This window comes from Aethalodelphis obliquidens, unplaced genomic scaffold, assembly GCF_003676395.1.
Source record: "Aethalodelphis obliquidens isolate GAN/ISIS:26980383/991018 unplaced genomic scaffold, ASM367639v1 scaffold87, whole genome shotgun sequence".
In the NCBI taxonomy this organism is placed as follows: Eukaryota; Metazoa; Chordata; class Mammalia; order Artiodactyla; family Delphinidae; genus Aethalodelphis; species Aethalodelphis obliquidens.
Genome location: NW_020838031.1, coordinates 5,696,209 through 5,713,932, shown reverse-complemented (window position 1 = coordinate 5,713,932; position 17,724 = coordinate 5,696,209). Strand labels below are relative to the sequence as shown.

Genomic DNA, 17,724 nt, shown 5'->3' with positions numbered 1-17,724 from the left:
ATATTTTTAAAAAATCGTGTTTAGGGCTTCCCTGGTGGCGCAGTGGTTGAGAGTCCGCCTGCCGATGCAGGGGACGCGGGTTCGTGCCCTGGTCCGGGAAGATCCCACATGCCGCGGAGCGGCTGGGCCCGTGAGCCACGGCCGCTGAACCTGTGCGTCCGGAGCCCATGCTCCGCAACGGGAGAGGCCACAACAGTGAGAGGCCCGCGTACCGCAAAAAAAAAAAATCGTGTTTAAAGGAAACATTTGCTGAAAAAGTATGGTAATGAAGTCACAAGGTATAAAGTTCAACAAAGAGAAGGAATACCCCTCCATTTCCTTGGGACTTAACCTCGTGGTATATAGCCGGTGCCCCCTCCCACAAACCTTGCTGAGCTGGGCCTGTATCCAGGAGGGACGAGTGGCGGTAAACCAGGGGCCTGATCTGAGGTAGGCAGATCTGTTACACACGCATCTTATTACTTAAGTAAGAGAACTGGGGGACACTGAGTTATTGGTGATTATTTTGAAAATCCTGTCTTTTGGGCGTAGCACAGGGAAAACCTAATGGATCTTTAATATGTAGCTCTGTGGAAAGCAGAAAGAGCTCCATTTTCCTGTATCCAAGGACTGGATATTTTATGCTTGGTATCTTCTACGGTGCTTAGAATCTTGTTTTTCATAAGTAGGGTTCAGTAAATACTTGTCACTTGATAGCTCTTGAACGTTTTTTCATATATTTCCAGTTAAATTTATATAAAGATGCTTTATCTGTAGACTACATAGACTATCTCTATAGACTATAATTTCATCGTGTATTTTCTTTATAGTGTATATTTTATTTATATGCTTTTTAGTGTATATAAATAGATATAATTTTAGTGTCCTTAACATAGAGTGTTGGTCTTTAGGTTTTCATGTAAAGAGCCCTGGAGTGGGGTGTAAGGACATCTGATTCTTGACCCATCTCTCTGGCTGTGCATGCATGACCTTGGACAAGCCTCTCAACCTCTTTATCTAAATATCCTGATTGGTGAAATAAGGGGCTTGGACTAGATCAGTGGTTTCCCTCCTTTTTGACTGTGATCTGCAGTAGCTTTAGTTTTACCCTGTGATCAGTACAAACATTGGCATATTTAACTGACACACAAGTTCACGAGACAGTGCCGGTCCTTACTACACATGTTGCCATCTGATATTTTTTATCCTTTTTTTTTTTTTTTTTTGCGGTACGCGGGCCTCTCACCGCTGTGGCCTCTCCCGTTGCGGAGCACAGGCTCCGGACGCGCAGGCTCAGCGGCCATGGCTCACGGGCCCAGCCGCTCCGCGGCACGTGAGATCTTCCCGAACCGGGGCACGAACCTGCGTCCCCTGCATCGGCAGGCGGACTCTCAACCACTGCTCCACCAGGGAAGCCCCTATCCTATTTTATTTAAAACACTGGTGATGGTCCACTAAGGTCATTCCACAACCGATTAATGATTCCACTCACAAGCAACATGCCTCAGGGATTTCCAGGCTGTTTCTGTTTCAGGATTCTATGCTTATAGGTATGTTACAAATGTAAAAAAAAAGAAGTATTAAAAACTGTAGTGTGGTTGAGAGATTCCAAGGCACGGGTGTTGCACTAACTGTGCTTTGTATAAATGTGGTGCCTGGTTTATTGGACTCATAGCAGTGACCTCCCATTTACATGGTATTTACTCTGTACAACACAGGGATACAGAAGAACAGCATGTTCTTTGTTCAGAGTCATAATCTAATGGACACAGTCTCAGATTTCCAAGAGGCCTCATGTCACCTGTGTGGCCTTGTGAGTCTTCTGTCCCAACACCCCTGAGGCTCAGGACCTACCTGTATCAGTTGAGGTACACTTTTTGGGATAGGAAGAATCTGTATGTGTGCAGGACATAAGGAAAAGCTTTTTTTTCCTGTTGTGTGCAATCCTCTGATCTCAATCATTTGCTTTGCTTTGGTGCATATGCCCCTTCACACCCCACTGCAGTCCTGTCAATGCACATGTACCTTTGATCTAATTTCCAGTCTTTTATAGGGTCTCAGGTCCAGGCAGAAGGGCTTTCGTAGGCTTTTGGACTAGGTTAGGAGCTCCAGTTAAATGTTTCCATAGGTACCCTTGCAATAACTAATGACACCAACTACCACAGAGTTGAGCCAAACTAAATAGGTTAAGTGGACAGTCCCCTACAAGACTGCCCTCATGCACCAGTCACAGATGTGGGGGAGGGGTGGTGTCTCCAGGCCACTCTTCTGACCAGCCAGCTACTAATTTGGAGGTTCCTACTACCCTCTCAGGTTCAATAACTCACTGCAAGGACTCAGAACTCAAGAACATACGTATGATTACAGTTTTATTGTAGCAAAAGGATATAAATCAAAACCAGCCAGGGGGCTTCCCGGGTGGCGCAGCGGTTAAGAATCCGCCTGCCAATGCAGGGAACACGGTTCGAGTCCTGGTTCGGGAAGATCCCACGTGCTGCGGAGCAACGAAGCCCGTGTGCCACAACTACTGAGCCCGCCGTGCCACAACTACTGAGCCTGCACTCGAGCCCCCGAGCCACAACTACTGAAGCCCGCACGCCTAGAGCCCGTGCTCCCCAACAAGAGAAGCCACCGCAGTGAGAAGCCCACTCACCGCAACTAGAGAAAGCCTGCGCACAGCAACGAAGACCCAACACAGCCAAAAATAGAAACAACCCAGCCAGGGACTTCCTTGGCGGTCCAGTGGTTAGGACTCAGTGCGTTCACTGTCAAGGGCCTGGGTTCCATCCCTGGTCAGAGAACTGAGATCCTCCAAGTCCTGTGGGGCAAAAAACAAAAACCAACCAGCCAAAGGGAAAGACGAGGGGCACAGGGAGAGGTCTGGGAGAATCCCAAATTCAGAGCTTCTGTTCCCTCCCTGTGGAGACCGGAACTTACTACCCCTCCTAGCACACGGCACACTGACGTGTAATACACAGAGTAGTGCCAACCGGCCAGACCCCATCAGGAACCATCTCCTTAGCCTAAACTGTCAGGATCCACTGTGAATAAAACACATGCCTATCACTCCAAGGTTTTAAAGAGGATCCCGCCTCTGCCTCTTTAAATTTAAACTACATACATAATGTTTTCAGTGGCTATGACAACTTGACAACTCAACGTTTTCTATGTTTTTCCTTCAATCTCTTACCCGTTGCACTTTTCCAGGAATCGCTCCATTTAATTTTCTTCCACTCCTGAGGCTATACTGTAACATCATTTGAAATCGTATGGTTTCACTCTTCTGACCAGCCAGCTACTAATCGTATGATTATGGTCCTTGGGGCACAACGGATTGTGACTGAACTTGAAAAGCAAATTCCATTAAATTCAAACAAGAGTCACGCGTTACCTGCATTCTATAAAAAGATGAAGCATTTGTGGTCAGCGACCTTCCTTCTTTGACACAAGTAGGGAGGTCGGCTACACACGCTTTGGAGTCTGCGCACGATCGCCACGTGCCGCCCTGGTTACATCACGCTCAGCGGCTTTTACGGGAGTGCGCGGCCTCCAGCAAAATCCCGACTCCTACGCGAACGGCGACGGCGGCGGCGGCGGCGGCGCCCAAGCCCCTGCGCAGGCGCAGAAGCAGCGCGGGAGCCTCCGCTCAGGCACTGCCGCGGACATCCTAGGGGGCCTCGGCCACAGGGGCCGGAAGTGACGCATCTCCGCCTTTCCGCGTCCCTCGCGGCGGGCGGCGGGGCTCACCGGCGCAGTCCGCTCCGAGAGTTCTGAGCCAACGGCTTCTTCGCGGGCCCCGACGCCGCCGACCCCACTCCTCGTTGGAGAGAAGATGGTGGGCCGGAACAGCGCCATCGCCGCCGGCGTGTGCGGGGCCCTTTTCATCGGGTACTGCATTTACTTCGACCGCAAGAGGCGGAGTGACCCCAACTTCAAGAACAGGCTGCGGGAACGTGAGTGGGTCCCCTGTCTCCTGGGCCTGATGCCTCCCCACTCCACCCCGGCGTCCCCATCCCCTCCTGCCCCTCGCCGGGCCGCCGCGTGCTGGGCGGCCGCGTGGTGCTGCCGGGTCTGGGGCGGCGAGCGAACAAGCCAGAGAAAGGTGATGGCGCTGGCCGCGCGCTCCCAGGGCTGCTCCCGGCCCTTGTGCCCCGCACGAGTCCCTCCATTTTGGAGGAGGGAGCTTTCCCATTTTGTTTTCCGCAAACACTTTTCGGCGTGTAGATGCATATTTGTTTGTATTATGATTTAGGGCGGGGGTTGTGGTCCTTTTTGCTGTTGATCTTTCTAAACCTCTATTTCTAGCTCGAAAGTTGCGGAGTTTTTTTGTATTTTACGAATTTGTGCTTGAGACCAAATCTGCAAATCCAGCTCGGTATCGTTCTCAAACGATAAGGTTGCATTCTTAAACCCTCTTGGTAGCTTCGTTCTAAAGGCTTCCAAGATATGAGTGAATGCTATAGAGATTGCAGGGGAGTCCAAAGGGCTTTGCTTCTGTGGCTCAGTCTTATTTCATACCTGCGACATCTTTTAAGAGAGATTTACAAGAGGGGAATCGTGTCACCAAAACCTTTGTGATCTTTGAATTTCGGAGGTATGCTCGTTTGCAGCAATAGAAGGGCAAATTTGTTGCATTAAAAAATAACTTTGGTAACTTAACCTAGGTTGCTTAGTCAAAACAGTTCATAAAATTAGAATTTATATGTAAGTTATTAAAGCCCAGGAAGTACGAAGAAGTGAGTATCCTATTTAATGATTTACTGTTTAATTAAGCTAAAATAAGGCATTTCACATGTTCTATAGTCACACGTGGCTAGTGACTACCTTACTGGAAAAGGTGCTCTTATACCATCTACAATATGATATCTGATTCTAGCTCTCCTATGTCTCAGGAAGAAAGGGATATGGAGATAATTTATTTTATTTATGGTTAGGTGGAGTAATGGAAATAATGCTGTTTTGGATTCAGACACTGAGTTTTCTGGCCCAGGTTAGTCACAGATTAGCATAATCTTGGGCTGAGTCTTAATTTTCTTAGCTTGCAAAATCAGGTAATGCCTCTAGTTGGTTTTTTGAAGATTAAAATATTTGAGGTGCCTGCCACCATTCCTGACATAGAGAAGGCCCTGTAAATGCTGGCTGTAAGTGTAACTGTTGGAATTTAGATAATTTTCCTGTAGTTTCAGAAATAGCTGGGGGGTGATGGCGTGGATGCAGAGCTCTGTAAAGAATGGATTAACTTTTTTTTCTTTGGAAACACTACAGTTCTATTGTTAAACCTTGAGAAAATGAATTTTTGGTTGAAGAAATCATGAAACTAGCATTTTGGACAAATTGAGAAATCTGTTATTTTCAGAATTTCTTTTCCATCATCCTCAATCCATAAATTTTTTTTCTAGTTTTCAGCAGTATCCTGATGACTTAAGTGGTCAGGCTTGAATTAGTAGCTGAATAACCCTTGAGCAACGGATTTCAACCTTTAGTTTTCCTCTGTTGTAAAATAGTATAATGTAGAGTTTAGTACAGTACCTCTGGCAGATGGTAATGGATGAACGCTGAAGATTGTTTATGAATATAATTATTTGATATTTTCTTTACCAGGTAAACCTTATTCAGAGTAATTTTGCAGTCTGTTTAAAGTCTGTATGGTTGACCGATTTTAAGAACTTGATGGCGTTTTGTATTTGTGGAGCGAAATTGATTTCAGTTTAGTTTAATTTCGTGTTTTTCTAGCCTAATTCCTAATAGAATATTTACATCTATAATAAAAGGGCAGCGTTTTTCAAATCAGTGTTTCTGGGGTTTTGTTTTGTGTGTGTGTATTTTTTTTTTTTTAAGGAAGAGTGTTAAGATGTTTAAAATAGGTTTGAGGTTAGATCTGGGATTCTAATTTATTCAGTTTTTTTTAAACCTTCCATTAGTAAGAGCAGATTACCAGAACTCCTACAGCATAATTTATATCTAAATAATCACTAATAAATGAAAATTAATCTACAAATTATAGTGCCAACTATAGATGTTTTTCATTATACAGCACTGTGTAAAATGATTCATCATTTTAAGATATATTGAGTAATCTTCTCATTTAAATGAATGCTTTAAGAATGATTTAGATTTGGGACTTTTTGTAAGTTCATATTTTATGTAGTTTTTTTTAGTCTGTTTTAACTTGTTAGGTTACACAGTAGCACTTTGGACTGATTTCTAGCAAATCTTGAGTCGATTTGCTGATTGAATGTGTAACTCCTTGGTTTTTCAGTGTGTTCTGTGTCCTTTTGTCACAGAGATCCTATTTGATACTGTCCCTGAAAATAAGTTAATGTAACAATTGTCTTATAAAAGTAAAGCCAGAATTTTAATCTTATAGCTATAAATTTATACAAGCTAATTGTCTTATAAATTAAACCACAATTTTAATCTTAACAGCTATAAATTTAAAGCAACTAAGCGATCTTAAAATTTGGTAACTATCAAACATTCAACAACAATCATGCGTTCTTCTCCACTCCATTTTAAAAAAAAAAACCTGTAAGATTGGAAACTAATACTGTTTCATTATCATTTTTGTCATTTTCCATAATTCTGACTTAGCATATTGTATTTCTCTGTTTATTCCACAAACTTTCCAGGTTTACCTTCTGAGGTGCTGTAACATGGCGATGATAATAGGGTTACTATGAGGGTAAAATAAACTAATTAATAACATTTAGAATAGTGTCTGGCATGTAACATCTGAAACAGGTGCTTACCCTTAACATCCAAGTGTTCCATGTCCAATTCCTCTGTGAGGGCTTTCTCTTCTAGTTGTAGTACCCTCCCAGCACTAGGCTGTACCGTGAACTTAGTAATTAGTTAATATAGTCTGGTTATCAGTCATTATTTTCTGCCTAAAGAGGGCTGAACGAAACCCTTAGTTAAGCAAATTGGGGGTAGAATATATTATGCGTTCTGTTTCCCCACAGTTGCCCGGTGATGAACACCTAGCAAAGGTAGCTGGTGGGGAAAATAGGCAGTCTTCAAAATAATATGTAAGATAGCTTTAACCTATTTTTTTTTGTTGAAAGTGCTAAGACAGTTTTTAAGCCTTAGAGTTGTAGCACTTTATGTAATCTGGGGGCTAGAGTTGGCCAGAGACACTGGTGTGGTTAAACCTAGTTTGTAAGTGTAGATAAGAAAAGGTTCCCTGACTGTAGTAAATTAACCATCTGTCTCTGCACTTAGGCAAACAGGTCACTGCCTCTTTAGTCATGTATTGAAATTTGGATTTATAGAATGCTTTTAAGGTTTTAAGAGGACATTTGCACCGTCAATACACTGAATGTTTATATCTCACGATACCAACCAGGCACTGTTTAAAAATACATTAACTCATTTAATCCTCATATCAACTCTATGAAGCAGGTATTGTTCATAAACCAGTTGTTACATACAGAGAAGGGGAGACACCGGTTAACTAACTTGCCCAAGGTCACACTGCTAGTCAATGGAAGATCTGGGATATAAAGGAAGCCCGAGCTTCCTTGTGCCAACACTCTTTCACACAGGGTGTACAATTAAACAACAACTTAAAATACTGTTAGTGTCCTATTATTGATTTGGTTTTAAGGGTTGACTAACAGATTTAAACAGCATCACTTACTCCTAAGATTTGTAGCATTGCTATTTCATATCAAAAAACAAACAAAAAACCAAAACAACTTACAAACTTTAGGCAGAGGGGTTTTTTTCTTAACTAGCTGGCAGTAGTTGAATTAAGAATCATTTCTGAGTGCTACCCTTCTTCCCTCTTATTTTTGCCAAATGCATAAAAACTATGCTTTTTTTTTCTTTTTTTTTTTTTAAAGAAAACTGTCAAATGCTGGGGGTTTTGTTGGTTTTATTTTGTTTTTTTGTTTTTGTTGTTGTTTTGTTTTTTCCCTATTTAAGAATGCCAGGTAGTTTTCAAAAGTCAGTAAAGACAGAGTCTGTTATATCTCAGCAATAAAGCTCCGAAACAACAGTGGCTTGAGTTTTGTTCGTGTTTCATGTCCTGTGTAGGTTGAAGGTGGGAGGAGAGGCTTGCTTTGCTTATGATAATTACTCAAGAGACCCAGCTGGGGGAGTGTCTCCATCTTGTAAACTGCTCATCCTGGTGCCTGAGAGGGAAGGAAAGCGCTTCTGCCCAGAAATGTCCTAGTGTCCATAGCTCATTGACCAGAACAATTTTTATGACCCTGACAAATCACAAGAAGCGAGCTTGAGGCAAGCATGTTTTGCAAATAGAATGAATGACTGCCACAGCATTTAGACTTCCTTTGATTCCCATTTTAATAATGATGAAATGAAAATATTACCTTTCTTGCAGGAAGAAAGAAACAGAAGCTTGCCAAGGAGAGAGCTGGACTTTCCAAGGTATAATCTCTTTTAGAGAAACAATTATTTTACAGTCTACTTCAAATGTGTATTTTGAGAATGCTAATTGGTATCAGACATTGATTTTCTGTTTTAAAATATATATATATATATTTTTTTGCGGTACGCGGGCCTCTCACCGCTGTGGCCTCTCCCGTTGCGGAGCACAGGCTCCGGACGCGCAGGCCCAGCGGCCATGGCTCACGGGCCCAGCCGCTCCGCGGCACGTGGGATCTTCCCGGACCGGACGGGGGCACGAACCTGTGTCCCCTGCATCGGCAGGCAGACTCTCAACCACTGCGCCACCGGGGAAGCCCTGTACTCTTTACCTTTTACTTTAGGTTTGATTCACAGTTTTCTAAGAACAAATATCACTTTGATCAAAAAGTATTTTTTCTTGCATTTATTTGAATGTAGATACTAACCTCTAATCCTTGCGAGTGTTGTTGAAGAGTGAATTTCTTTTTGTCAGTTTTCATAATGAGCTATTCAGGTTTTTTTAGTGGCATGATTTTTTGTATTGTTTATATTCCTGGAGTAATTTTGGTATCAGTTACTAAATATTCTATTTCTAAACAGTTACCTGACCTTAAAGATGCTGAAGCCGTTCAGAAATTCTTCCTTGAAGAAATACAGCTTGGTGAAGAGTTACTAGCTCAAGGTAATTAATATTCATTAGAAGACTAGGAAACAAGGCAAAATTCTTCACACTAATATAAACTTATGGTGGTGAGTGGCTTTTTTAATGTAGTGTGGGCTGTTGTTTAAAAAGATACTGTAAATACTTCAAGACAAGTTTTTAGGCATTTAATAATATGAGACATTTAATAATATGAGGACAAGTAATCTTTACAAATGAGGTTGCTTTTAAGTACTTTAGAGAATACAGTCATAGTGTAATATATAAATAGTGACTGAAAGAATATCTGGGAGTATAATTCCCTCAACTCCTTCATCTAACCTTCAGGTCTTTTCTAGTACTTATAGGAAGGAATGGCTAATATAATAAGTCCCAGAGGAGGCTGAAGGTTAATTTACCTGTTCAGAAGTATTTATAAATATTTTTACTGTCAAATTAGCTTTTATCTCAAAGTAGCTTTGAAGTAGTTTCTGTCATTAATAAAAAAAGTATCACGTGTCAACTTGTTTTTCTTATTCTCACTGTTATAATAGATTTAGATAGTATTGAACTACATGATGCAGGTCATTTGTGGGGTGTTTTTTTTCCCTTTTTTTTTATGGGGAGACATTAAAGGTTTGCGATGGTGATATTACTTTTTATCATGTCTCCTGTTTCATAAGAAATAATTCTTGAGAGAGGTAAGGGAGGCAGTAATTGTTTTTTATTTGATTGGTATAGTAAGCTGCTAATATTTATAAATTAAAATGGAAACGTCTTGCTAGGAAATAATTGACTTTTTTCACGGTATAAGAAAAATATGAAGTTTAATCATAGGGCAAGGTAAAGCACTTAAATCCTCATTAGGATCGTTTGAGAGGCTATGACTGTATTACTTTAATATCTAAAAAGAAAAGCATGTATAATGATATGTGTCTTAAGGATAGAGCGTATGTCTGGGTTATATTGGAGATCCATGTACTGTGGGCATCTGTCTATTTGTCTTTAGCCTTTAGATCCAGATGGAAAAGAAAAGTTAACTCATGGTGGTGGGGGGACGGGGGGGGGTCAAGGAAGGGTAGAGAAGAGTTGTTCTTTTTCCCAGGCGTATGTTGCTCCCGTTTCAGCCCAACACACCCAGAGGGGTACTTAACTCAGCTGCCAAGCTGCCTTTTCTTCTGGTGGAATCTACCAACCCAGCCTGAGGTAGAAGACTCAGGTGGTTAGAATTTGGGAAAAGTAAGCCATGAGAAAGCATAAGCAGCTTAGGCAGTGAGCGTTATTGCTTGGCAAGGCCTCCTGCGTCCAGGGGTCTTCCATAAGCATACTCGCTTAGCTGGGCAAGAGCTCGTCTCAGGATATGTGAATGCGATTGGAGCTGCAAGGGCAGAGGGGAAGCGGTTTGTTTCACTGCGCTGAATTGCTGTGGTTGTTCATGAGTGGTTTCCAGTGTGTTTAGAAGTTTTAGGAGGTGTCTCAGAGGATCCCCTGTGTTCTACACATAACCCTCTGGTATAGTCACTCTATTTCCGTTCAATAATCGGAATTCATATCCTCAGACAACAGTGTGATCCCGTCTGTTGCCTGTAAGTTCAGTGGCATGAGGATTCACTGGCCATGTGGCATCTTAATTTCCAAGTCAGTGGAGCCATTGTGTCCCCGATGGAAGTCCCATCTTATGTGGAAGACCTAAGTCTTATATTTTCCGTTTTTAATTCTTCTTTGTAGAGTTAATGGTTTCTTCAGTTTGAATACTTCAAGTGGAAATGCTAGGTGGAGGCAGTTCCTCCTCATTTACCAGAGTCTTTACTCCCTTGTTTGGTCACATTCTTACTCAGGGCTGGAAAACTTTGTTTACTGGTTTATTATATTTGTTTTTTTTTTTTAAGTTTAATTTTTATTTTTTTGGTTTATTATAGATGATAGTACTGAGGAGCAGCCAGACAGAAGAGAGGCGTAGGGTTAGGGGGTGGGGACTTCCACGCCTTCTCTAGAGGTGCCGCCCTCCTAGTACTTCGATGTATTCACCAACCCAGAAGCTCAGGAAATAATTTCTTGACATAATCAGAATTTGTTCAGTTTCACGGAAAGAGTTACAAATGGCACAGTCCCTACATTAAATTGCCAACAAACTAAGATTAAAAATCAGTGAGTAGGAGAACCAGTGAAAAAGTCTACAACAGAAAATGAGTTAGCTACCAATCAGGGAAACATTTTCACGTCTCCTTCAGGCTGCACCTTGAATTCCCTGAGAGGGAGGGCCTAGGCATTGGGGAAACGAGAGCATTCTGCTCAACACAGCAGTGTTTCATACCTAATGGCGACTTCCATCTTGTAACACTTGGTTTGTTCTTCCTCTGCTCTGTCATGAAAGGATTACATGGTGCTTTCAATGCTGTTGGTATTATAAAACATACTACTTGATATCTGGCTATCAGGTCAGCAAAAGTTGTAGCAACATCATGTGCGAAGGTAGCTCAAGATGACAAGTTGACTGCGATTGAGGCCCTGTGCGTGTGTAAATGTATCCAGGATTGCTTGGCGTTTTTTGCTGTTGGATCTGCAGAGAGGTTGACTGCCAGTGATGACTAGGTTCAGAAGAGATTAAAGGCCTTTAGGGTGTCTACTTACATGTGGTGATATTCATACAGTATAAGGGATTAGTTTAAAGTGAAATTGGGCCTGTCTACCTCAGTCCCCCAATCTTCCAGTTCTCTATTCTCATAGAAAATATTGTTTCATTGTTAGCAATTTCTTATGTATTCTTAGTATATAAATAGTAATAAACTTGGACATTTCTTTTTTTTTTTTTTATACTTGGACATTTCTGTACCTTATTTTCCCCTCTTTGTATGTGTGTTGGAGTCCCTTCAATATCAGTACATATAATCTGACTCATTCTCGTTCATGGCTTCTTAATCAGTTACATGAGTGTACTTACTATATTTTCTAGGTTTTACTTGCACAATGTTTTTGGTCATTTTCACTTGGAGATACAGTGAAGACTTTAGGGTTGAATTTTGAACAAAGGCAAAGGCTTTTCCAGTCTCATGTTATGTTTATGTAAATCTTCCAGGTGAATATGAGAAGGGTGTGGACCATCTGACAAACGCGATTGCTGTGTGTGGACAGCCACAGCAGTTACTGCAAGTGTTGCAGCAAACTCTTCCACCACCAGTGTTCCAGATGCTTCTGACCAAGCTCCCAACAATTAGTCAGGTAAAGATTTGAAATGTTATGAAATAAGTGAGTAGTATCTGAGAGTTAAATGTTTAGGGACATTGGCATTTTAAAAAGGAGCCTAGTGGACATGATGACATCATGAAACTCTCCTCCATGTAATGAAAAGGAGATGTCAGTGCTTGACCTTTTCTTCCCTAAGAGAAAAGCATCCAAATGAGGGGGCATAAAATCTAGTGATTGTGCCCAGGAAGTCGATTAGGAATTATGTCTCTTAGTGTTAAATCTCAGGCCTTAGTATTCAAATCATCAAATTCAGGCCACTCCCAGCTACTTTCTGAACCTAGCTTTCTGCCTCTTGTGTGAAACCACGCATGCAGTTAAGGGGCCTGGCAGAGGCCAGAGGAGCCAAGGTGGCATGGCTTAGAAGTCAGGTCATAAAGGGCTCTGGGTTCCCTCTGACCTCACTTGTCTGAAGGCCCCAGTGTCTCTGCTGCTGCTGAGGTGGGCTTCAAGTTTGGAGCTATTCGACTACATCCCATTTAAATAAGAGGTTAAGCATAACTTAGGAGTTAATTAAAATGCATTCCTTTTAAATCCTTCTCAAGGAGCCCGAATGAATCTACTTTTTGGAATATCGTGTCTATTAAATGAATTTTCATCTTTGATATAATTAAAAATTAGTAAAATGACTGGTTAATTCTTTAAACTCATTTTTACAATTCTTTAAACTCATCTTTACAATTCTTTAAACTAATCTTTACTCATCTAGATTGGAAAGGGACTGAAAAGAAAAGGGTCCTAAAGATTTAAGGGAATGGACCTAGAGTCTGTCATACAGAGTGTAGTAAGTCAGAAAGAGAAAAACAAATAACCGTATGCTAACACATATACATGGAATCTTTAAAAAAAAATGGTTCTGATGAACCTAGAGGCAGGACAGGAATAAAGACACAGACGTAGAGAATGGACTTGAGGACATGGGAGGGGGAAGGGTGTGAGAGAGTGGCATGGACATATATACACTACCAAACATAAAATAGCTAGTGGGAAGCAGCCGCATAGCACAGGGAGATCAGCTCGGTGCTTTGCAACCACCTAGAGGGGTGGGATAGGGAGGGTGGGAGGGAGATGCAAGAGGAAGGGGATATGGGGATATATGTATACGTATAGCTGATTCACTTTGTTATACAGCAGAAACTAACACAACATTGTAAAGCAGTTATACTCCAATAAAGATGTTTAAAAAAAAAAAAAGGATTTAAGGGAAAGAGTTGGAAAACCAAGGAGTCTCAGTCTTTTTTATTTTAGACTAATGTGGTTCCCAGTCAGTTGTCAGAATCCTCTAAGATTATCTGTCTTTTGAAAGACAGCATAGCATAGTGCTTTTGGGAAATTGACCTGAGGATGATGTCTTTGTATAATGACTGTGACCATTTACAGGCAGAAAAGGGAAATGTTTGGAGGATAGAATGATCAGTATAGCACTAATTGGTATTTCTTCCTGTGGGAGTGAAAAGAGATCTTAAATTCTTTTTGGTTTTAGTTACAAAATTGACTAACATGTAACACGATATAATGTTATGGTTCCTTTGTTGACTTGAATTTTGAGATGGGACTGACAATGATCATTATTTTCTCAGATAAAAACAACGTATGAAGTGTTAAATGTTGATATCTCAGTATGGGTAAACCTCAGCAAGATTTGATTCAGAGATTTGATACAAAGGGCATTTTATGTTGAACTTAGAATCCTGATTAAATGCTTATCATACTTCTAAAAATTAAAAATTCTTTTCTCTTTCAGAGAATTGTAAGTGCTCAGAGCTTGGCTGAAGATGATGTGGAATGAGAAATATGTCAACATAATAATCTCAATTTTAAAATATTTTAAAAATCTGAACTTGGAAGATGATCAGCTCTGGGGGAGTAAGGGCAAATACGCTTGTTATGGACTGTCCTACACTGAGATCTACCAAAGTTAATTTTTACTTTGTGTAGATCCATTTGTCTGTTTTATTTATTTTTCTCAGTGAAAAGTGTATTTTGATAGGTTTTGATTTTATAAATACACTATCAGTTACCGAGATATGGATTTTGTTTATTCCTAAAATGTGCAGTTAGAATGTACATGTATAACATCATATTACTTAAATTAAAAATACCCAATGCTCAGTTTTGATAGGCCAAAAAAAGTGTAGAAGAAAACTGAAGAATGCAATTTTTTCCTTTAAGCTAGTACAGTTTGCTGTACATCAGATGATTGGATGGAAACTTGATTGTGTATTAAAACTGAGCATTAAAATCTTTAAGAGATTCTTTCTTTCCATTTAATCTCTTAAATATGTCTAATGTGCTGCTGTGCTATAGTAACTTCACTCCCACCATTGATTATATCAGTGGGCCTAATGTGTTCCGGATATTTATCTCCTTGTATTTTAGATATGTGTAGTTGCAAATAGCACCAGGAATTAGATCTGTGTACACCCTTAATCTAGCTGAGTAAGCTTTGCCAGTTAATGTCTGCCCACATTTATAAAATGAGGGAATTGGTCTGCTGATTCAGCTTCTAATTCCTTTGGTTCTGTTCAGCATTTTCAAATCCCTTTTTCTGAGGGATATATCTGTTTGGGCAACCAGCCCTTGCATTTTTTAATACTCTGAATTTTGCATGCTTGCCTGACTTAGTATTTCTGAATTGATTTTTTTTTAAGGTATAACTTGTGTTGATTTTCAGTGAAATCATGTTTCTGTCACTACTTTTGTAAATTAATCTGAAATTTAACCTTCAAGGTAGCTGGGACAATATGCTTGTAAAAGTTTGTGTTCCCCTTTGCTTTTATCGTCAGTGTACCTCCTGAATCCCCTTCCAGCCTGATTCACTTATCTTGTTATGGGAATAAGGTATAACTTTGTGGCTGAAGACTTGCAAAGAATGAAGATAATGGGACCTTTTATTCTCAAAATAGTGACATTATCTGCAGCCACAGATTCAGTATCAGACCTGAGAATAAAGATCCTTGGTACTTAGTGGTGTTTGTTGAGCATTTCTCGTTGTACCGGTTGCCTTTATTCTGTCTGAATGTAGAGAGACCTTTTCTGTGTATTAGACATTTTGTTTTTCTTAAAAACTTTAACTGCAGGGTTTTGTGGTGGTTGGGATGTAGTGGGATGAGTTTGGAGTGTGGTTCTAGTTTCTCCCTCTGGATAGCTGCCAGCCTTGGGCAAGTCCACATGACATCTCAACTCCAGTATTCTCATCTGTAAAATAAGAACATCAGACTAAGAACATCCCTTGCACATTAAAGGACTCTTCCTCAGGAACCTTCCAGGTTTGTGAACAGTGTGCTTTTTTCAGTGACAAGCCTGCATGCTTTTTGAGGGGTGAGGTGGAGTGGGGTGACTAGTTCAAACATGTGTTGGTAGGTTCATTTTCCTAGTAGGATCCCAAATCCAAAACAGTATAGTGGTGATTCGTCAGTAATTGACCGTGCAGCTAAGAAACACTCTTCTGCCCTGCATCTTCCCAGACGGGGGATGGACTTGGGACAGAAGGATTGTAGGTGGGGAAAGAGCAAGGGGCAGACAGCTTGGCAAGAGAGGAATGGACCCAGGAAAACTTAAGGACTGGCTGGAGGAGTGTGAGGGGTCAACTTAGGTTTATTTTAGGAGGGAATGAAGACTATGTGCCCTTGTGAACTGTAGTGCAGCCCAAGCTGGGTATCACTTGGCTTTCTGAGAAATAATCAGCATTAATGCTTACTGAAGGTAGTGATATCCTTACTTGAGAGCTGATTATGCTAAGTACATCTTATTTGAGTGACAGCTTTGGTGCTTTAAAATTAGGTACCACTTTTGAAAGCTAGCTATGTTTTGTTAAAAACAACAACCAATACCAAAAAAGTTTTTTCCGTCTAGACAAGTAATTGCTGAACACTGTTTACTATCTAAAGTTTTACACAGTAATGGAACCAGGCGGTGGGGATGCTGGGTGAATGGTGCTCAACCCAAGATTTAAGTAGAGTGATAATAGCTTGGTTGTTCCCATGTGCTAATGTTGCAGCACACTTAGGTCTTTGGAAATGGAAATGTTAGTGCACGTTGGCATGCTTCCTTGGGCAGAGATCTATTGTTTTGGTTCCACAATTTGTGCTTAAATTCTTCAACTCTTATTTGGTTGGTCTTTATGTTTTCTAACTCTGCTAAAAACTTCTTGGAACTTCTCGCACTGTGCATCCATTCTTTTCCTGAGTTCTTGGATCATCTTTACAGTCATTACTTGAGCTCTTTCCAGTAGATTGGCTGCTCCACTTTATTACTGAATTTATATCGAAATTCACCATATCTGTATAAATTCACCAGTTCCACATCTGTGAAAACTCCAGGCCTTGCCTTCGTTTCTGCTGATTCTCGGAGTCGCTCATGGCCCCTCGTGCCTCTGGCTTCCGCGTCCGCGTGTGCTGTCTTTGCAGTAGCCTCTGTCAACCTATACGTAGTAGCTTAGTTACATTTCTCGACCTGGGAGAAGTGGCTCTCTGTGGGATAGTCCTGTGTGTCCCAGTACAGGACCAGGGTAGGTAGTGAGCTGTGTTTGCAGACTCAGTAGTTTCCCGGCCGCTGCCGTCTGCCCCCTAGTGGCCGAGGCTGGTCTAGAGGTTTGCGCGCGCTTCCTGCCGGTGCCCGGAAGGGGAGGGGCTGGTGCCCGCCCGCTGTTGGGCGGGGCTGGGTCTAGGCCTAGTGGCGTGTGAGGAGGTGGCCCTGGGCTCCAGTCGAGGCGGCCTGTCTACTCATGGGTGGGGCTGGGTGCCTGCCCTTTGGGTGCTTTGGCCTGAGGCGCCCCGGCGCTGGAGCCTGCAGGCTGTTGGTTGGACCAGGTCTCCGGGACCAAGGACCCAAAATGTCTGCCAGCAGCATTTATGACCCCAGAGAGAGCCGCAGACGGCCGCTACCTCCCGAGGAGACCCTCCAAGACCCGCAGGTAGGTCGGGCTCAGGCTGCTGTGCAGTCATGCCGTTGTCACGCGAGGGAGCTTGCGTGCGCCCTCCCGGAGCGGAGTCTCCTCTTCCTTCCACCCCGTCCTGTGGGGCTCCTGCGATCGAGCCGCACCGGCCTTCACAGCCAAATGCGCTCCCGATGCCAGACCCCCCCGGCTGCGGAGCCTCCCATGGGGCTCCGCGCTCACGCGGGGGTGAGGCTCTGCGATGTTAGTGTCCTCTAGCTGGGGTCGCCCGCTCAGGTGGTGTGGGACTTGATGGTGGCGAGAGGGCGCCTCTCCAACCTTCTCGTGCTTTCTTTATGTCCTTGGGTGTAGAATGCCGCCTTCTGGTAGCTGCCAGTTGTTTTAATCGACGGTTGTTCAGCAGTTGGTTGTCATTTTGTTGTGCTCCTCCGCTGTCGTCTCCACGGTTTGTACTTCAAGAGCACTTAAAACGGGGGCTTACCTGGCAGTGTCAGCGCTGTTCTGTTAGATAGATAGAAACTAGGTTCACACCTCACTTCTGTAAAGTGTGTAAAACCTGGTACAGTGTGTGTGGTGGGCAGTCGGTAAACATTGG

At 42.2% G+C, this 17,724-nt stretch overlaps 1 protein-coding gene and 1 non-coding gene across 2 annotated transcripts; both read left to right on the top strand.

Moving 5' to 3' along the window:
• The first annotated feature begins 3,712 nt into the window (after nt 1-3,712).
• TOMM20 (translocase of outer mitochondrial membrane 20) lies at nt 3,713-15,498 on the top strand. The gene is made up of 5 exons (XM_027093999.1): nt 3,713-3,932; nt 8,324-8,370; nt 8,950-9,031; nt 12,066-12,208; nt 13,977-15,498. Exons 1-5 carry the CDS (start codon nt 3,812-3,814, stop codon nt 14,019-14,021), a joined length of 438 nt encoding a protein of 145 aa, XP_026949800.1. The 5' UTR covers nt 3,713-3,811; the 3' UTR covers nt 14,022-15,498.
• Nucleotides 4,377-4,508, top strand: LOC113613439 (small nucleolar RNA SNORA14). The gene has a single exon (XR_003430262.1). It is a non-coding gene; the product is annotated as a small nucleolar RNA SNORA14 (small nucleolar RNA).
• Nucleotides 15,499-17,724: the final 2,226 nt, after the last annotated feature.

Coding starts and splice junctions, on each gene's coding strand:
- TOMM20 (XM_027093999.1), top strand. CDS start 3,812: ATGGTGGGCCGGAACAGCGCCATCGCCGCCGGCGTGTGCGGGGCCCTT. Junction 3,933..8,323: donor CAAGAACAGGCTGCGGGAAC/GTGAGTGGGTCC, acceptor CCTTTCTTGCAG/GAAGAAAGAAACAGAAGCTT. Junction 9,032..12,065: donor TGAAGAGTTACTAGCTCAAG/GTAATTAATATT, acceptor TAAATCTTCCAG/GTGAATATGAGAAGGGTGTG.